The sequence below is a fragment of the Diceros bicornis genome, chromosome 22 (genome assembly GCF_020826845.1).
Source record: "Diceros bicornis minor isolate mBicDic1 chromosome 22, mDicBic1.mat.cur, whole genome shotgun sequence".
In the NCBI taxonomy this organism is placed as follows: Eukaryota; Metazoa; Chordata; class Mammalia; order Perissodactyla; family Rhinocerotidae; genus Diceros; species Diceros bicornis.
In genome coordinates, this window is record NC_080761.1 from 25,282,210 (window position 1) to 25,303,742 (window position 21,533).

The window sequence follows — 21,533 nt, forward strand, 5'->3', positions numbered from 1 at the left end:
TTTACAAAGCTGGCCCTTTAGAGTCGTCCCTAATCTTTGTTAATCTCTCTTTCATTGTTTAGAACTGGCTTCGCTTGTCTACTTCGTAGACCGAGTTCAGTAAACCTTGTTCCACTAGGGCCACATATACCCAAGGTTCTTAGGTTCAGGTGAAGAACAGGTCTAAAAGAACCTTTTCTTTTCTCTCTCTTTTTTTTTTTTTTGAGATAATGAATTTAAACCATTAAACACACCTATCATTCTTACTAACTTTTTAAAACAGAAACAAAAGGTTGCTCAGAGATGTTATCACTCTAAAACAGAATGGACTTGTTTGGGAACTAATTCTGTGTCTTTGAAAGTCACATGATCTAATTTGGATAAAATGTTTAAGGGAATATTAAAAAAAAAGTTTGGGTCTGTAGTTTACAGATAGGAGTGTTTTTAGCCTTCAAATTACATGTTGCATTAAATAAGAATAAACCAAGAAAAGGAAGCACTCGCCTCCAGCCCAGCCTGGGTTCAGCATAATTCTAAATCATTTCCTTCATAAACCGGCTGCTGCGCTGTAGCTCAAATTATAGCAGGGAGCTTTCTCAGCACTGGAGGGTTTAGGGGGAGGGAATAAGTCAGAGGGAAGAATGAGAAAACATTTGCTGCCTTTCTATCTAAGTTCTTCCTGGAATTAGCATGTTTACAGCTGCATTTCTAGGTTAGCATTTCACGTGTCTAAAGAGCAGGAGGATAGTTTATTTGAAAAATTAGAAGGCATGAGAGAGATCTGTCTTCACGTCTTTTTTTGTTATTGCTAAGATCCTTGCTAGCAATTTCTTTCATTGGTAGTTTTTGCTGTCTCACTGACGCCGAGAGTCCTGGAATTAAACCCGTGGCCAGCAGGCTGTGAGTTGGTCAGGAAATTCCAAATGGGTATAAATAAATTCTCTGCAGCAGCTCCCGGGCTCTGAGCCTGCTAACGTGTGTTGTCCCTTTAACGCCGAGGGAAGTATGCCTGAGACTTGGCTTCCTGCTTGCTGAAAATCACAGTTATTTTGTTTCTGGGTGGGTAAGTAAGAAAGCCCAAAAAAAAAAAAAAAAAAAAATAGAGGAGAGCATGACATTTGGGTGGGGGCTGTAAACTCAAACTCTGTATGTTATGAAAAATATTTGCTTTTATTACAAGCTGGAAAGGATAACTCAGTACTTGATTTTTGGTTCAGTGAACATTTCAGCTTTAGCTATGGCTTTAACGTAACGATGTCATTGTCTTGGGAGTGAAAGGTTGTATGCATATGCTAAGGTTTGAGTTTTTGAGTTTATGGTTTACTTAAATTCCAGAATTTCCTTTTTTGTTGTTAAATCCATTTTTGGTCATTTGTTTTCAGCTCTGTTTTTCTAATGGGGAGCTGCTGACTGTGCCTTAAAGCTGGTTTCTTTTCCTTATATAAACAAAATAAGAGCTGAGATTCATACAATTACTTCAGCTTCCCCCTCCCCACCAAAAAACTACTGTTTTGTTAGAAAAATTTCTGTCCCAAAGTCCTAGCTTGTGCTCCTTCTCTGCTTTGCACAAAATTACCCTTTGAACTGGCACATTTTCCTATTTAGACTGAAAGCAGCATGTTATTTTTGAAGAAAGTTTGGAAAACAGTATTTAGTCCCCAAGCTAGTTCTCTTCTGCACATGGATGACAAATTGAGGCTATATCTCAGCAACAGTTCTTTAAATTAGACAGCGGACATTGGAACGCAGCACTGCCGAGGTTGGTGAAGAACAAGTACTGGAGTGCCCGTGGCATCTGGGCTGTTTTGAGACAGATTTTGGTAAAGAGTCGCTGCATCTTATAGTTGGCACTGAACACTGGAGAAGAGGGCCATTGTGTAAACCTCAAGGCCTCTGTGATGTCACGTGCCTCCTTAATACAATGTGCCCTTTATTAACACATGGCCCATTCCCAGGAACAATAACCCTTTCCACTTTCTTCCCCCGCAACCGCTCACCTGTAGCCTGGCCTCTGGACTCTTAAGACGTGCCCAGAGCAGAGTTGATGATACAGCAAAGGGAAGCTGCATTTGGGGATCGTTAGGTTGTGCCAGGCGTTATGATGCAACTGGAAAGGTGCTGCCAAACGGAATGGGCAGAGAGCAAGGCCACGGGCTCTGTCTGCCTGAGCTCATCTGGTCTGACAGCTGCTGCAATTAATTTCTTTCTTCACTTGATCGCATAGCATGCGATGTTAGGAAATTTTGTGTGAAGTAGAGTGCAAGAGTCTTAGTTTGGAAGCAACCTGTGAAAATCATCGAGTCTCACAAACCTCGTTATACACATACAAACCTTGTTGCTACATTGTGCAATTCCAGACCCCTGCTGCCCATTGCTTGTCCGTGAACTCGGAAATACTTATAGCTCCTGTTCTTGTTTTATGAGAAGGAAATTATACCTTCCTCCCAGTTTAGGCGAGTCGTTCTGGATGGACTGCATGGAAATGCGTTCGGTGGTTCTAAAGCACGTCTCTGCATAGTGTGCTAAAGAATGCTCTCCTCTCACGACTTCAGTAGAGATAGAGGAGTGAGACTGCTTAGAAAAATCAGTGTATACCTTTGTCCTCTTATCGTGGGAAGGAAATATTTTAACTTGGCTGTAATATACTTTTAAAGGTTGAGGGATGTCTGTCTACTTTTGCTTTTATTTTTATTTTACCTTCTTCCTATGCATAATTGATGCTGGACTAGGCTCCCTCTACACCTAACCAGCAGCCACACTCCACTCTGCCTGAGCCCCAGTGTGCACGTACATATGCGTGCACATCCCCTGCAGGGCCCAGCCAGCATCTCCTTCATCCACTCTAGGAAGCAGAAACCAATTTAGACCTCAAGACTTTAGTAGACTCATTTGCTAAACACCTCAAACCCCAGCTTCATGGAGAGGGGAGGTTCTGGTCATCTGGGATGCCAGGACTGTGTGCTTTACCAAACAACAGAGGGTGATCCAGTCATAGTAAATAATAATAGCAGGCCGCAGACGTCATGGCAAGTGGTCCACAACAACACTGTGAAGCAGGTCTATTATTTTCCCAATTATATAGTTGGAATAAAATCTAACTTGCCAACAGCTGGAAAGTGGCAGAGCCAGAATTCAAAGCCACGCACTCTGGCCCCAGAGCGCCTGCTTTTAATCATTACATCGCTTCCTCCACCAAACCTTGTTAATCATAGATGCCTAGACGTGGGGCTTTTCCTTTCAACACATATTGAGCATACTGTGTGCCAAGCACTGAGGGCTAGAAAAGAAATACTGCTTGGTTCCTGCCCCCCAAAGACATCTACAGTCTGGTGGGGAAAGACAGGCATGGTCCTGCTAACCATGACACATGTCAGTATGTTTAGGCAAAGTGTTTTAGAAGAAAGGAGGGAAGAAGGTGACCAGTTCTTCCCAGGACAGAGCGGCTGGGGATGAGCAAAGACTTTACAAAGGACAGGATGTTTAGTGTGGGCCATTAAGGACAATGCAGCTAGTTCTGAGAGATGGAAGAGGCTGGGGAAGGGCATTCCAGGAAGAGGGAACAGAATGAGCAAAGGCACATAGGCTTGAAAGTTGTTCCGTAGGTTGAGCGTCAGGGTAGGGAGGAAACTGGGAGGTGCTGGATTGGAACTAAATTGTTGAAGGATTTTAATGTCATAAAATAGGAGCTTTTAGCTTTTATTCTCTATAATGAGGCTCCTGGCACATCAATCTGCAAGATTTATAATTGAGAAGCTCTGCAAGTTTCTAGGGATACCTCAAACAAATGCAAAATTCCTCAAAGAATATGTAATACAGGAGAGCAGGGACATCAGCCCTGAGGAAAACAGGCTGCTTTATTTGCATATGAGCCGCAGTGAGACTCGGCTGTGCTGGCTGACTGCACTCATGCACCCCAAAGGCACTGAAGGATGGTTATTATCTCATATGTGTATGTATCTGTATGTGTGCATATGTGTGTATATGTGTGTGTGCGTGTGTAAAGACATGCATTTGTCATGTCTCTTTAATCTCCTTCAATCTAGAACAGTTCTCAGCCTTTCCTTTCTTTCATGACCTTGACAATTTTAAAAAGAGAGACCTATCGTTCTGTAGGATGTCTTTCAGGTAGGATCCATCGACATTTCCAGACTCAGGCCATGCCTTCTAGGCAGGAAACCACAGAAATGATGCTGTGCTCTTCTCAGAGCATGACGTCGGAGGCGTGTGATGTTAGCCTCGTCACCTGGTCCAGGTGGTTATCTGTTGGCTTTCTGCACTGTGGAGTCACCATTTTTCCCTTGATGATTGATAAGTATTTCATAGGAGGTATTCTGAGACCACACCAATAACCTGTTCTTCAGTAGGAAGTCTCTACCCATAGGCTGTAGCATCCATTGATGATTCCTGCCTGAATTAGCCACTGTTGTAATGGTGGTTAAATGGTGATTTTTCTGTTTCCATAATTCCTTCTTTATTTATTAGTTGGCACTCTACTGTATTTATTTATTATAACATTATAGACTCACAGATATCTGATTTATTCACTGGATTGTAATCTGCTACTATAAATAATCTCGTTATTTTGATGCACAAATTATCCCAGATTTGGACAGTGAGAGCCGCCTGTCACTGCCTTTAAATATCTCATCTGATGTGTGCTGACAATTGAGAATAACTAGCAGGCAGCACGTGTTATCTGAGTTCTAGATGCTGCGTGCACCTCAGGCAGTAGGGGCAACTGCCGCAAGATCCTTGTCAGGCAGGCAGACGGTAACACTCAGGTGACTCCAGAGGCAAGCCGACCCAAAAGTCAGCTTGTCAGAGAGTGGGTAGAAGTCTTGAACTTTCAGAGCTTCCATTCTCCCCAGACCCTATCCTATGTCTTTAGCCTTCCCTGTTAGGTAAATCGGCCCCTGGTCAGGCGAGGGCAGAGAAGTAGGGACTGGGCCCAGGAACATGAAGGTTGGCAGTAGCATGCTGAGCTGTCTTTCTCTGTCTCTCCTCCACGGAGACACTTGCTGGCTGCCAGGGTCATTGTTGTCTTTGCTCCACAGACTTTTTCAGTCCCTCCTATTCCCATCCTAGTTTCACATACGGAGCAAGTTTGCGCTGTGTGTCTCAGCATGCTCAATCAGAGCCTGCAGTCCCTAAAATGTCCTCTTCCTTCTTCCTGCCCTCACTCGTGCCACACCTGTCCCTCCCAGATTAGATTGATCATACTTTAATGACCTTCAGAAAAGGAAATCCCATCATTTTTCTCTGCAGTGAGTCATCCATTGGTTTAAAGAAAAATATTTTCTTTTTTATTAGCAGAATGAGGTCATGGATGGAGCCCCAGAGGACAAGTCCAAAGACCTGATCCTGGTTTCCAGCTCAGCCCAGGGGAGCTGAGATTCGTCAGACTGTCTCAGTTTCTCAGTTTCCTCCTCAATATTTCAGGGGAAGGTGTAGACCACAGGCAGGCTCTAAGTTCTGGTGGTTTTAGCACTATGGCTGGCTCTTATTATCTAGTTGAGTAAATAAAACTCATGTGGTGCCAAGGAGTTTGTGATACCGAGAGAAAAATTTATAGGGACTTGAACAGTCCATGGAAAACCTAATGGAGGACCCTGAAGAGAATTTTAAAACATACTCCCAAGTGTCTAGCCAGAGCAGTCTTATTAAAATGCAGATCTGTTCATTTCACTTCCTTGTTCAGAAGCCTTCAATAGCTTCTTGATGTACTTCAGAATCAAAAACCTGACTCCCAGGACTCTGCAGCTGGGGCTTGGTCCCCTCTCTGCCTCACTTTGGGCTTTCCTTATCATGCAAAGCTCTCTTTTCAGTTCCTAAACATGACAGGTTTTGCATATGCTGCTTCCTTGCTAGAATTTCTCCCATCTCAGTCTCCCCTCCAAGACACACCCCACACACACTTTGCCCAGTGGACTCCTCAAATACAGCACCCTGACAGAACTCTCCCTACGCCCAGCCCAAGTGGGGTCCCTGTCCGTCCTAGCATCCCTCCGATATTTACTTTCACGGCACTCACCACAGTTATTATGTCTTATACAACCACTTGTCTGTCTCCTCCTACAGTTTGCAAATTCTTTGTCCGTTTTGCTCAGCTCCTAGCGGTGTTTAGAACATGGCAGGTACTTAATATATATTTATGGAATGAAAGAATAAATTTGTCTTTCAGTGTGATAATTGCATCTTCCCTAGATCAGCATTCCCTCTGTGGGGTATGGGAATAGGCAGACTTGGAATGTGGATCCAGTATGGAAAGTGGTAGTGATGGGAGACAATGGGAGATGTAGGGATCCTGTGCAGGTTAATGTCTGTGTGGACAGGTTAAAAAGGCAGAGATGAGATCAGCTGTGAGAGGAAATCCAAAGATTTATGGGGAGAATCCAAAAGGAGTTATGAAGAGTTACGGATGTGAGAAACAACACCACATTATAACTTAGCCATATATACAAATGAAGCCTGTAAAATTGCAGATATGCTACATATAACATGTCAGCTGGCTTGGTATGTCCCGTGAACTTCCGGCACACACTTTTGCTTTCCTTGATGTTGTCATTTTGTTAGCACAAAGCGTTCGGGTAGCTGTTTAAAACAGCTGCAAGCTGCAGAGAAGTCGAGGTGAAATCAGGTAGGTAGTACAGTCATGCGCCGCATAATGACATTTCGGTCGACGGACCCCATAGACGGCACTGGTCCCATAAGATTACACTGTAGAGCCTAGGTGTGTAGTAGGCTAGATTTGTGTAAGTACACTCTATGATGTTCACACAAAGATGAAATCACCTAATGATGCATTTCTCAGAATGTATCCCTGTCCTTAAGCGACACATGATTGAATCAATTCCATGAAACAGGGATTCAGGCTTCATAGAACAGGCCCTAACATCCCGTAGGTGCAAAGGAATGATTGGATGGATTTGTTAGCTGGGAGGGGAAAAGAGCAGATTTAAAAATAACACTTTGGTAAATGAAAGAGCAAGAGGAAATTTCACCTGCCATACGTTCTTTTAAAACAGAGTGAGGAATGCTTACATTGTTATCCTTTTTACTGTGTGTTCTCTAACAAGTGGCATTGCTCATGTAGACTTGGTACAGGCAAACTCCTTGGGTCGACAAGTCTTAATACTGACAGTGTCATCAGGAGAACTTTCCTGTTAAACCTGTTCAGAAGGACCTGTTCCACTTTGCTGTCTTCTTTATCCCACTGTTCCGTGCCTAGAAAAGTTGATTTGCTGAGTTACTTTCATACTCTGAGATGTTAACTTCGTGAGAACGTCTCTCTCTCCCTGAGTTCCTCCTCCTGGTTTTCTTTCCTGCCTCTCAGCTTTAGCTGATGGGGAATCTTTTTGACTGCTTCCAACAGCAGGACGCTCGCACTTTGCTGCTTTTAAATGTGGGAATCCATGATAATTATGTGCTTCTTGGGGACTGACTCAGCTCTTTCAGCAAAGTTTTCATGCTTCATGTGAGAGGAGACAATACGGTTATGGGAATTAGCAAAGTTCTTCAGTTTCAACAGTCAGGTACTATATCTGGTGAAGAAAAACACATAAAGAGCATGTGGAGTTGTAGCACATGGGTGTAATTATTTTTCATGGCACCATTAGTTGGTAGTTGGGCTTAGAGTGTGCAGCAGTGAAAACAACAAAGAAGTCATTGTGTCCTAATTAATAGCTAAAGTAATAATATCAAAGTTTTATATAAGTCCACCAGGACACATTATTTCAGAAACCTCCAGTGCTTTTTGCTCATATTAAAGAATAGCTCACTGTGGCAGTGTATAGGAAAGTATTTAGTGTTTTCTTACAAGTGGCATTTTTATCACCCTGTCACTTGAGCATAATGTTATGGTCCCACTGAGAATCGGAAGACTGCAGACCACAGCTTATATGGCCATATTCTCAATTGCAATATGTGAATTGTTTACTCTGCTTGCTGTCCTTAGCACAGGCATTCTCAACCTCAACACCATTGACATTTTGGACTGGATAATTCTTTGTTGGGGAGAGTAGAGCTGTCCTGTGCATTGTAGGATGTTTACCAGCATCCCTGACCTCTACCCACTAGATGCCAGTAGCACCCCGCTTCCAGTTATGACAACGAAAAATGTCTCCAGACATTGTCACATGTCCTCTTGGGGCAAAATCAGCCCCCCGTTGAGAACCACTACTAGCTGTTTCATACTCTCAGACCAGTTTCCTACTATCTAATCTTCCAACTCCCAGTGAGTGCATTAATTTTTGTGTCTTCCCAAACCAAATGTTATTTGGACAGTAAGTTTAGTTTCCTTGAAAAATTAAAATCATATAATACTTTATGAATCTAAATGAAATTATTTTTGAAATATTCATATCTCCATTTTACTTTGTTAATGTGGAAAAATTGCAAGGAAATTTCAAATTGTTCTTGAGGCCGTACACTGGGTCTCTCTCATGGACCTCAGTTTTACGGGTAGCAAATATATAAATAAAAAGTAGAATTACCTTCAGTTTGTTGATTTCAACTTCTCTCTGAATGTATGAGAATTTGTTCTGGACCTGGGGAGTTGTCTCTAGTTGGTACTGTTACATTTGATGTGGCTACCCCATATTGCAGACTGTACAAACTGGGTTGGGAAACGAAAGGGAGAAGAGGGACTCTGATCCTTGGTGTCTAGGAAGTAGGTCAGCCCAGAGATGATGCCATCCTAAGAAGCCATGTGGCCCACTGTTAGCAGCCCACCCACTTACCTTGACACACTGGTAAAAATGCTGGTGATTGCACCTCTTTGCTTCACTTCTACCTTGCATTTTATTAGTTTTTTTTTTTTCCCCATGCACCCCACCACCTACTAGACTGTGAGCCTTGTGAGAATGGGGACCTTGTCTCTTTTGTGCACACTGTGTCCCCAGTTCCTGGAACAGTGCCTGGGAAATATTAAGTGAAAGATAGATAGATAGATAGATAGATAGATAGATAGATAGATAGATAATTACTGATTGCTTCTTTTAATCAATATTGATTATAAATATAAGTTGAATGTATGAATAAATTTTTTATTTGGTCCTCATTGCACACTTGGAGATAATAACATTTTAACTGGTCACCTTGAATTTAATTTCCCTACCTCAGTCTAATCTGCACACAGTTGTCAAGACAATCTTTGTTGATGCCTTTTAGCTCCTAGCACAGGGCCTGGTGTGCAATCTCTCAGTGACTAAGTGGACAAGATTCCCCTGCTCCAGGACCCAAGTCTGGTGGCCTCTTCTGTATTCAGTCATCCCCCTCTCATCTAACCTCATCTTCCCTTGAGCTGCACCACCAGGCTCTGCCCTGGCTCTTCTCCACCGTCTACCTCTCTTTCCTTTTTACTCTACCTCACCTTGTCTTCAAAACTCACCTCCCACTTAACTCCATTCTGTTCTGATCACTTACTCACATAGCATCCTACTCTTCCTGTTGATAATAAGCCTTTGTAACTGGTCTCAGTTAGTGTTTTGTTTAGGGCGTTTAGCATTTGTTTCCCAGCTAGACCGTACCTCATTTTATTTCTTATAAATCCTTCCTCCTACTCTTTCCACTGAATAGGACCATTTTCTGCATCCAATTAAGCTTTTAATAAGTGCTGTATAATGAAGGTAGAGGTGGTGCCAGGAGCAGTCTCCACCACTGGATTTCCAGACATTCAGAAAATTCTTGTAAACACCAGGGACAGCCGTCTGATTCCAGAATGTTTAGTTGGAAGCTGTTACTTCCAGTTGCTGATATAGCCAGTGGTTTTTGGCTGCATATAAGCAGGCAAAGCTCTGTTAGTCCAAAAAGGCTTTTTAGGCAGTTAAGAGTGTCCCTATAACCCACTTAGAGGTTTTTTTCTTTTTTTTTTTTTACTTCTATTTCTGCATGGACTGAGGTTTTTTTCTTGAACTCTTGTTTTTACACTTCCTTAATTATTCTTGAATTTATCAGTATTTTTTGTAATAAAAAGTGTTAATGTAACATCCCCCCAGTTTATGATTTAGGATTTTTGTTTTCAAGATCTGGTCTTAATTGTTTTTGTAGGGGAGAGGAGACATTGGAGAAAGAGTGCTGTATCCATTAGAATTCAGTTTAGCTCCAAGTAGCAGAGACTCAAAACAATAGCTAAACAAAAGAGAAGTTTATCTCTCTTTCGCATAAAAGAATAGAAGTAGGTTTTCCAGGGCTAGTATAGTAGCTCTGATCTACAAAGCTCTTAGAGACCCAGGTTCTTTCTGATACATAGTTTCTCCATCCCTGTGTGTGAACTCACCGTCAAAGATAGCAGCTAACGTTCCAGTCATCACATCTGCATTTCAGGCAGCAGGATGGAGGAAGGAACAAAGAAGAAAGAAGATCAAAGAACTATGCCTGTGTCTTTTAAGGGAGGTTCCTACATGACATTTCTGTTTATGGCCATACTAACAGTAAAGGAGGCTGGGGAAATATAGTCTTTATATTTGCCCCGCTGCACATAGGGAGTTGTATCAGTGTGGAAGAATGGGATAACACATACTCAGCAACATCTAGCTGTCTTTGCCATGGCTGCCCCGTTCATCCCCCTCTCAAATGAACTTTCTTGGAGTTTATTTCAATACATTCCTCTTGCTTTCCAAACAATGACTTCTTGTAATCATATTTTTAAAAAGATGAATACCTATGTTTTGTAAAAATTTATAAAATATAAAGAACAACATAAAAATTACCCCTGATTCCACAACCTAAAGATAACCACTGAAAAAGCATCATGTAAATGTCCCTAACACTAATACAGAACAAGCAACTTCAGTCTACAGAGTATTTAAGATGTTTCTCAAAGTTCGTTATCTATGTATGTTCGGTTATACCATCAGTAGACATGTTAAAACATCTTCTTTGTTCCCAGCATCTTGTTAATGTATGTATGTGGTTGGGAGGGCGAGCAATGAAGGAAATTTTAAAAATTCTTTGCTTTCAGTATTCTTACAGTCTAGCACAGAGAGACAAGACATTTGTATATGAAAATGTTGGGAAATCAGGGCCCTGTAAGTACCATATTTGTGTTAATGTATGTAAAGGTACACCAGAAAGCAGAAGATAAAACATAATGACACTAGATATCTTTATTTAATTGTAGAATAATTTGCACTGTGGACAACTGTTGGTAAAAATGACATCTTGAGAACACATCTTGCTTTTTTAGTTGCTGGAGAATGAAATTTGGATTACAAGTCGTGAGGATAGTCTGATTCAAGCAGTATTAGGAAATAATCAAGCTTAACATGGTTAAATTCTAACCTCTCCTGATTTGCAGATTTAGAAGTCCAAAGTTCATTTGGGGACAATTCAGCATGACCTGTGCCTTTTGTGAACTTCAGAAATATCTAAAGATGGGCCAGTTAAGTTTCACTGGAAAATGTGATGCATTTTGTTTGTGTTCTAAATCCTGACGTTCAGTCATCACATCAAAAAAACACTTTTGGGCCAGCCCCGTGGCTTGGTGGTTAAGTGCGTGCGCTCTGCTACTGGCGGCCCGGGTGCCGATCCCGGGCGTGCACCGACGCACCGCTTCTCTGGCCATGCTGAGGCCACGTCCCACATGCAGCAACTAGAAGGATGTGCAACTATGACACAACTATCTACTGGGGCTTTGGGGAAAAAAAAAGGAGGATTGGCAGTGGATGTTGGCTCAGAGCTGGTCTTCCTCAGCAAAAAAAGAGAGAAGGATTAGCATGGATGTTAGCTCAGGGCTGATCTTCCTCACAAAAAAATTTTTTTAAAAATTAAAAAAAAAACCACTTTTGAAGAGAAATAAACTAAAGTGAACCTTTCCTATTGAAAATGTTTATGTGGGAGAAGTAACTATGTTAAAAAATACACAGAAAAACCTAGGACTTATACCAAAATATTAACAGTTGCCACTAGATGGTGAGATATGAGTGACTTTTTTCCTTTAAAGAGTCTGTACATGACATTCTTTTTTTTTTTTTACAATCATGTACTACTTTTGTAATTGGAAAAAGGTGGTTTTTAAAAATTTTTTAAAGAAACTTTCATCGATGGCCAAGACTCAGTTGAGATGAATGTTAAAGGATAACTTCTTGTTACTTGTTCTGAGCCAAGAGCAGAGGAGAGTTCCTGCGGTGCTCTGGAACCAGTGAGTGCTGCGGGGTACTTCGAGAACCTGCGGAGAACAGTGGGGCCGATTGTGCCTCTGACTCCTCAGGTGACCGAGAGCCCAGGCTGCTTCGTTTCCACACGAGAACACAAACTCTTTGATGAAGAAGTGACTGGTCCGCAAAGACAGAGCCTCTCTGTGGAGAGGTTTAAATTGCTAGCTTTATTTTCACTCCTGGCAACACTGGAATGACGAACACACATTTTCAAAAGAGCCCGGTTTCCTGTTTTCCTTCGGAAAGCAGGGAATGCCGAACAGCTGAGTGTGCCGGGGGTGGTGTCCCCGAGCCGGAGGGAGACTCCATTGGTGGACGCTCGGCCTATGGTGTGTGCGCGTGGCCCGGCTGCGTTTACCCGCGTGTGGAAGCGCCTGTCCTGATGGGGCGAGGAGCGAGGGCGGCCGAGCTGCTGTGCGGCGGCGCGGGGCCGAGCGCGGAGGGCGCCCGGTAGGTGTGCGGCCGGCGGGCCGGCGGGCGGGCGGCGCTGCCTCCCCGCGGCTGAAGCCCCGGGCCTGCGCGAGCGGCGGGAGGGAAGGCTGGGAGCCGCGGCCCCGTTTCCAATCGCGGGCTCCTCTTGCTGAGATCTGTCTTCCGCTGGCTGACACCCGAGCCTGCAGTTTCTCTTTGCTTGTGGAATTTCAGACAGCCCTGGAAACAGGTCCGGCTGCATATTTTGAGTGAGCGTGTTGTCCGTGTGGCGGTAGAGGAAAGGAAGAGAGCAGGAGAGAGACATTCTGTCAGCATGAGCACAAGTTCTCGGGCACAGGCCTCTCTTCATCAGCTCACCCTCCTTAGGCGAGGAAAGGATTGGTGCCCAGCACCCCTTTCAAATAGAATTCTTTTCCACGTTTTAGAATTGAAATCTAGCGCCTAAATTCTAACAGCTGGAACAACTTAATAGGGTTTTAAATCAGGAAATGAAGATACATAACCTTTTTAATGCTCTGCTCTCTTTTTATACTTTTCTTTCCAACATTTCAGAGGAAAGAGAGTGAATGGAGGCAAAAGGATTACTCAGAGCAATCACACTATCAGGTGTAAATGTTCCGCCACCTTGGGCTTGGGAAGGGCAGGCAGGAAACCCAAAACGCTGAAAGTACATGGACCTTGACAGCAGTCTGGTGGGGTTTTATACCCAGGATAGGGACGGGGGGACCAATGGCTTACATTTTCACTCGTTGCTTTTGGGTCCTTTCTGTAGCTCTAAAAATGCAGAGCTTGTTCTTATGACTCTAGGAAAACACATGACTTAATCCTACAATTTAAACAAACAAAAATGGCCTTGCTTTTCAATTTGAAATGCATGGCTCAGGTCAGCAGCAAGGTCTGTGTCTTGAAAGGTTCTTGTGTCTCCTTTTCTAAATGTTTGGTTTAGCCAGAAGTAGCATTTACCAAATGCCACATGATCCAGTGTTTGGAGTAGAGGTTTGCCCTTATTTTCATTCTCCTTTACATCTGTTTGGATACATCACAAACACAAAACAAGGTGTTCTTGGAATAGTGAATGTTTTGTCCAAAAGAAGTCCAAGTGGAGAAAACTTTTCCTCCAGTTGGAACAGGGTTTGGTTTTGTTTTTAAATAGAAAAACGCAAGGTAGAGTTGAAGTCTGTCCTCTGTTCTTGCATCCATGCTGCTGGAGTTAAGCACTCAGCGTCCCCTGTGTCCCAGCTTTCACAGCAAGGAAGGTATCAAAGCAAAATGTGATTTCCTGGAGGGGGTCAGGCACTGGGGCATGCTTGGTCATCGTTTAGAAAGACTGCGAAGTCTGCAAAAGAGCAGTAGGTGGGAGAACTCAGGTCCCAGGCTTCCTGGATCTGCACTGACTTGGTCCGTTATACTAAGACTTAGCTTTTTGTGCCTCAAATTACACTTTATAAAATAGGAGTCTTAATGACTGCTATCCGTACTTGCGGGCTCTGTAGACAACAAGAGAAAGGATCTATTTGAAAATGCTTTCAAGTCTTTGGAATGCATTCTTTTAAAAAATACTTAATAAGGGCTTACTATGTGTATAGCTCTTTACAATCACTGTTTCATTACATTGTTTTAACCTTATGAGTTAAATATGTGTATTTCCATTTTTCCTCTGTGGGAAACTGAAGTTCTGAGAGGTTTATTAACTCACTCACCCGGCAATTAGGTCGTAGATCCAGGATAAGAACATAGGTCTGTCAGCTCTTAAATCATACCGGCTTGCCCCACTGCAACGTACACAAATATTAGTTTTTACTGTTATGTGTATTACATGGTATTATAATATTCTCTTCTCTTCTCTCTCTCTCTCAGGAAAAGTAGATGATGTTCTGAATGGAGACCATGACAAGGAACATAAAGATCCTTATTTTGTGGAGACCCCCTATGGTTATCAGCTAGACTTAGATTTCCTCAAATACGTGGATGACATACAGAAGGGAAACACCATCAAGAAACTGAACATCCAGAAGAAGCGAAAACCATCTGTGCCATGCCCAGAAACCAGGGCCACGCCAGGTCAGCAAGGTATATGGACTTCCACTGAGTCCCTCTCATCCTCCAACAGCGATGACAACAAGCAGTGCCCCAACTTCCTCCTAGCCAGAAGCCAGGTTACGTCAACTCCAATCCCAAGGCCGCCTGCCCCTCTGGAGACCTCACCCACTTTTCTCACCATCCCAGAAAGTCGACAGCTGCCGCCACCCTCACCACAACTCCCGAGGCACAACCTTCATGTCACCAAGACGCTGATGGAGACCCGGAGAAGACTGGAACAGGAGAGAGTCACCATGCAAGTGACACCGGGTGAGTTCCGAAGGCCCAGGCTGGCCAGTTTTGGAGGCATGGGCTCCACAGGCTCTCTGTCCTCCTTTATGGGTTCTGGAAACCACAATCCTGCCATGCACCAGCTTCAGAATGGATACCAAGGCAATGGGGATTACAGTGGCTATGCCCCAGCTGCTGCCACCACCTCTTCCATAGGGAGCTCTATCCGCCACAGCCCCCTGAGCTCAGGGATTTCCACTCCAGTGACCAACGTGAGCCCCTTACACCTGCAGCACATCCGTGAACAGATGGCCATTGCCCTGAAACGCCTGAAGGAGCTTGAGGAGCAGGTGCGAACCATCCCTGTGCTCCAGGTAAAGATCTCTGTCTTGCAAGAGGAGAAAAGGCAGTTGTCCTCACAGCTGAAAAACCAAAGAGCTGCATGCCAGAACGATGTCTGTGGTATGAGGAAGAGGTCCTATAGTGCTGGGAATGCATCCCAGGTGGAGCAGCTCTCCAGGGCCCGGAGGAGTGGCGGGGAATTATACATTGACTATGAGGAGGAAGAGATGGAGAGCGTAGAGCAGAGCACACAGAGGATAAAGGAGTTCCGGCAGCTCACAGCAGACATGCAGGCCCTGGAGCAGAAGGTCCAGGACAGCAGCTACGAGGCCTCCTCAGAGCTCAGGGAGAACGGGGGGTGCCAGCCTCCAGAGTGCCACTCTGTGGCTGTGGGCACTGACGAGCACATGGACAACATTGTCGTGTGCCACAGGGGCTCCAGCTCCTGTAAGGATGCTGCTGTAGGGACAGTCACTGAGACGAGGAATTCTGGAGTCAGTGTGACAGAAGCCATGCTTGGAGTCACTACTGAAGCTGACAAAGAAATTGAGCTGCAACAGCAGACCATAGAGGCCTTAAAGGAAAAGATCTACCGCCTGGAAGTACAGCTTAAAGAAACCACCCATGACCGGGAGATGACTAAACTCAAACAAGAGCTGCAGGCTGCTGGATCAAGGAAAAAAGTTGACAAAGCCATGATGGCCCAGCCTCTTGTTTACAGCAAAATGGTGGAGGCAGTGGTGCAGACGAGAGACCAAATGGCTGGCAGTCATGTGGACGTGGTTGACACGTGTGTTGGGACCTCCGTGCAGATAAATAGCGTAGGCATCTTGTGTCACCCTGACTGTGAGAATAAAGTCGTGGGGCCGGAGCTGCCCATGAATTGGTGGATTGTTAAGGAAAGGGTGGAAATGCATGATCGATGTACTGGGAGGTCTGTGGAGACGTGTGACAAGAGCGTGGGTGTGGAAATCAGTGTCTGTGAAACAGGCAGCAATACAGAGGAGTCTGTGAACGACCTGACACTCCTCAAGACCAACCTGAATCTCAAAGAAGTGCGATCCATTGGTTGTGGAGATTGTTCTGTCGACGTGACTGTCTGCTCTCCGAAGGAGTGCACCTCCCGGAGCGTGAACACGGAGGCTGTTAGCTGGGTGGAAGCTGCTGTCATGGCAGTGCCTCATACCACAAGCCAGCACACCAGTACGATTTTGGAACAGGTGAACCAGTTCACCAACACCGAGACGGCCACCCTTACAGAATCCAGCACCAACACTTCCCTCAGCACTTCGGACAAGCAGACCAGCACCCAGACTGTGGAGATGCGGACAGTGGCTATAGGAGAAGGCCGCGTCAAGGACGTCAACTCCTCTGGCAAGACACGGTCCATCGGAGTTGGAACGGTGCTCTCAGGCAATTCTGGGTTTGACAGGCCATCAGCTGTGAAGACCAAAGAGTCAGGCGTGGGACAGATAAATATTAATGACAACTACCTGGTTGGTCTCAAAATGAGGACTATAGCTTGTGGGCCTCCCCAGTTGACTGTGGGGCTGACAGCCAGCAGGAGGAGCATAGGTGTTGGGGACGAGCCTGTGGGAGAGTTCCAGGAGAGTCCCCAGCCCCAGGCTCCCTCTGGAATGATGACTGGCTTGGATCACTACATTGAGCGTGTCCAGAAGCTGCTGGTAGAACAGCAGACGCTGCTGGCTGAGAACTATAGCGAACTGGCAGATGCTTTTGGGGAACCTCACTCTCAGATTGGCTCTCTCAACTCGCAGCTCATCAGCACCCTATCGTCGATCAATTCTGTCATGAAGTCCGCAAGCACGGAAGAGCTGAGGAGCCTTGACTTCCCAAAGACGAGCCTGGGTAGAATCACAGGTAGGTGGCGCTCTGAGGGACCTGGGGATGAAGAAGGGTGGGGACAATGTATTTCCAGGAGGTACAGATTTTTTTTAACTGCTAGAACCATAGAGAAAGCTTTAGAATAAATGGGTAGAATGAAAGCCAAGAATCACAATCCATAAGCAACTCGGCTAATTCTCATTGTCTGGTAGCTTCTTTGGCCTCTCCCTGAGAACTAAGGCTAGAAGAAGCAAAGCAAACTAGTGTTGGCTGGCCTAGGGGCTGTCTTCTGGGGCTGCCGGTTTGATTCGATGCTTTATTCTTGGTCTTTCAGTTACTGACTTGCTCATTTTATCCGAGACAGCCTGAAAAAAGTCATCCACTGTTTGTAACCACAATTACCAGGATATTACCAATAAAAATACTGGTATAAAATATTTTTAATTAAAAACTTTTATGAGGGGAGAGAGATTCCACTAATTCATTTATTAATTCAGCAAATAACGATTGAATTCCTGCTCTGTTTCAAGCATACGTATAGGCTCTGGGGATAGTGCAGGCAACAAACCAAACAGAGTCCCCCTACTTGTGGTACTGACATTCCTGTTGGGGACGTAGGCAATAAACAACAGACCCCAAATCTGTCGGGACACAGTATGTGCTGTGAAGAAGAGAACTCCAGTTACGCAGTGAGTGGTGGCAGTTAGGGGTGGGTGTTTGAGATGAGTGGTCCAGGAGGCCTCTCTGATAAGGGCCCCTGAGCCAGACCTCTGAGAGAAGGGAGCCCTTCCCCATGGTTCATTTTGATAGGTGCTTACATTTTTGTCTTCCTCATTCTTGCCCTTTCTCATTGGGATTCCTGCTCACACCTACTTTTCTTTAAGCGAAGCTAATAATTGAGAAATTATTCCAGAGGATTTTATGACATGTAATATTTCCCCACAAGCCTCACTAACATGACTTCCCCTGTTATCAGTTACGTGTGTGTCTCTAACAGTGTGTAACTCATCCTGGGACTGGGTTCCATTCCTGGTTCTCCAGCGGTCACGAACCAGCATGACCTGGGGAAGGGAAGTCGCCCTTCTTTGCACTTCCTTGTAAGATGGGGATTAGAAGGGCACCCGTCCTATCAGGTCGTCAGTGTGGTCATCACTGGCATGCAGCGCCTGCAGGGTAGCCTTTGCTGTCGTCGGTGGTGGTGCCGTCATTGGTGGTGGTGGTGGTGGCTTGTGCGTGTGGATTCTGTTGTTGACGTGCTAAACTGTAGTGTGAGGTCTGGGAAGCTTCTACCAACACCCTCTCCACTCTGACCAAATGCTGCATGGAAATGAATGTAACTGCTTCAGATGATTTGTATAGTGTGCATTAAATTTAACTTTATGTGAAAATGTGCAGTATTGACTTAAATGTAAGTAAGCCATTAACAAAAATTTCAAAGTCTTTCTGTTTCCCTTTATAGACTAAAAGGGTAGTGGTTAAAATAGACTATTGAAATAGATTATTTTTATATCTCCCTAGGTTTCCACTTCCAAACCTGAATTAATATTAGTCTTTAGTAACTTGTGCTGTGGGACAGATAGTTTATTGTGAAGGAAAAAAATGAACATGACAATGATAGCTGATGTGTGGGGTTTTGCCTTTTAGAGTCAAAGGCATCTAATAAATGGACAGGGGAGTCATTTTAGAGTAAATAGGATTAAAATGATATGTGGACTGAAGCAAAATCTTAAGTAATAATATGTCTGAGTCCACTTCTTTTTAAAAATCGTGATGTCAGATGTTGAAGTCAAAATAAAACTCTTAAATACCCCAACACAGATGGTACAGTGGATCATCCATTCTAAGAGCATTTTCCTGCCAGCCTTCCTTCCTCCTCCCCAAACTGGGGTTTCCATTTCACATTCTTGCCAAAAATATTCAGCTGTAACATTGGAGTAATCTGCCTGACACCCTGAGCGTCGAGACCAGGGAGAAAGTTCTGTCTGGCTGTGTTACAGTGTTTTTTGGTGTATTTCCAGTCATGCTGACATTCCGCACAATGCTGTTTAGATCTCACCCTGCAAATGAGCACCTAATTCATCAACTGAAATGCACAAGACGTACAGCATTTGTGAACCAAAAGTATGAACATTTTAATAGCACATATTTGGTCTTAGTGGCAGCTCCCTCTCCGAGCATGCAAGAACAACTTGAATGTATTTCTGTAATTCCCATCACATTTGTATTTTAAACATTTTGGTTTAAAGTTCTAATGAAGAAGGAATTCAATTAGAAACTCAACCCAGGGTATTAAATTTTTATCTGGTGTTTGTTATATGTGCTGCAAATTATAGCAGCTTGATATAGTAAGGTAGAGACCCTCAACTCCTGCAAGCCGTGAAGAGTGAAGGTGTGTCAGAATGCACTATGGCTGACTGTGCCCACCATACAATAGAGAATGTTGCTCACCCACAGTGTTTCATGTGTTTCTGTACCAAAAGGTTTACTGGAATATAGAAAGGTCTTCATCTCAAACTTTCTTCCCCAAGTAAAAGAATAGGAAATTTGGATTTGATGTCTACCAAAGAGAGCATATAAATGATCACTTATGTGAACCTAGTACATTAGATTAAAGAAGTTTCAATTCAGGTCCCGAAGCCAGACGTTCTGGGTTCAAATTCTGTCTCTGCCACTAGGATAAGTTGTCTTTATTTCCTCACAGGATTGAAGTGAAGATTTAGTGACTCAGTATGAGTAAAGCATTTGGAGTGCTTGCTGTCATTGCTGTTACTGTTTTTAGTACTTCCAGAAATGGAAATGTAGATACAGAACAAATCGCCAAACAAAAACTGTACAAATGGTGTCTTGTTTTTAATCCAAATTTTTATCCTCATAATTCTGGCTGGCCATCGCCTTTTTCCCTCCAATTATTATGCCTCCCAGTTAACAATTTTATCAAGATAAAGAAATATGTAGGTAAAAATAGGAAAACATAAAATGAGTAGAATAAATTTTCTGTTCAGAGTCATTCAAATTCATGTCAAACCTCAAAATGAAGCCTAAATTGAAGTAAGTGGTATATTAGTGCCCAATCCAGAGAATTCTGTTCAGTTTTCCTAAGGTTGAAAGTTTGATGCTATCACTTTTTAGTGTGCAGAGAGCATGGTTTTTAGCAGCAGCATAATGCCTAACACTCCTATTCAGTTTCCTAAAATTATAACTGGAGTATATGCTCATAAGAAATTAACAGTTCAGAAGAGCATAAAATAAAGAGTAAGAGTCTCCCTCACACTCTCATGGGTAACTCCATGTGCGGTTGGAATGTACAAGTGTGCATGTGTGCAGGTCTGTATTTTAGAGGTATGCTTTTTAAACAAAATTTGATTATACCTATATATTTTTCATATAAAATGTCACAAACATTTTTCCTGGATTTAAGAGACAATGTCATAGTTTTTGATGCAGCTAGAATTTGGTGGTGACTAAAGATATTCTGTAAAGTACTTTTTTAATTCCTGGTAGTGTGAGTTTCATGTATTTAATATTTTCTTTCATGGAATTAAAAAGTTAAGGGAGGGGCCGGCCCCGTGGCTTAGCGGTTAAGTGCGCGTGCTCCGCTACTGGCGGCTCGGGTTTGGATCCTGGGTGCACACCGAAGCACCACTTCTCTGGCCATGCTGAGGCCGCATCCCACATACAGCAACTAGAAGGATGTGCAGCTATGACATACAGCTATCTACTGGGGCTTTGGGGAAAAAAAAGGAGGAGGATTGGCAATGGATGTTAGCTCAGAGCCGGTCTTCCTCAGCAAAAAGAAGAGGATTAGCATGGATGTTAGCTCAGGGCTGATCTTCCTCACACACAAAAAAAAAGTTAAGGGAGATAGGTTTCTGTTCTCACAGAAATCTTAGGAAAAAATGTTTATTCTTCCAGTAAATCAATTGAATTGTTTTGGTTTGACAAGTGGGTTAACATTTCTTTTCTTTTTCCTTCTGGAGAGAGGGAAAAGAAACTTCTAGACAAATGACTTAGAATTGCAAATACAGTCATGCACCACAAATGAGATTTCAGTCAAGAATGGACCACATATATGACAGTGGTCCCATAAAATTAGTACCATATGTGGGGCTGGCCCAATGGAGTAGTGGTTAAGTTCAGCGCGCTCTGCTTTGGCAGCCCAGGTTCGCAGGTTCAGATCTTAGGCACAGACCTACACCACTCATCAGCCATGCTGTGGTGGCAACCCACATATAAAGTGGAGGAAGACTGGCACAGATGTTAGCTCAGGTCTGATCTCCCTCAGCCAAAAAAAAAAAAAAGATTAGTGTCGTATAACCTTGATGTGTAGTAAGGTATACCATCTAGGTTTATGTAAGTACACTCTGATATTCACACAACAACAAAATCACCTAACAACGCATTTCTCAGGATATATCCCTGTCATTAAGCCATGCATGACTATGCTCTAAAAATAATAATTGTCTCTGAGCA

The 21,533-nt window shown here is 43.6% G+C and overlaps 1 protein-coding gene across 5 annotated transcripts in view; it reads left to right on the top strand.

Moving 5' to 3' along the window:
* Positions 1-21,533, top strand: part of KANK1 (KN motif and ankyrin repeat domains 1) — a 200,160-nt gene that overhangs the window by 153,276 nt on the left and 25,351 nt on the right. For 4 of the 5 annotated variants that reach the window (XM_058565716.1, XM_058565713.1, XM_058565714.1 and 1 more), the window contains one exon: positions 14,424-17,099. In XM_058565716.1, coding sequence (XP_058421699.1) covers positions 14,424-17,099 — 2,676 coding nt within the window. Of the gene's footprint in view, positions 1-12,561; positions 12,585-14,423; positions 17,100-21,533 lie in introns of those variants that run through there. The other variant, XM_058565717.1, reaches the window with a different exon arrangement.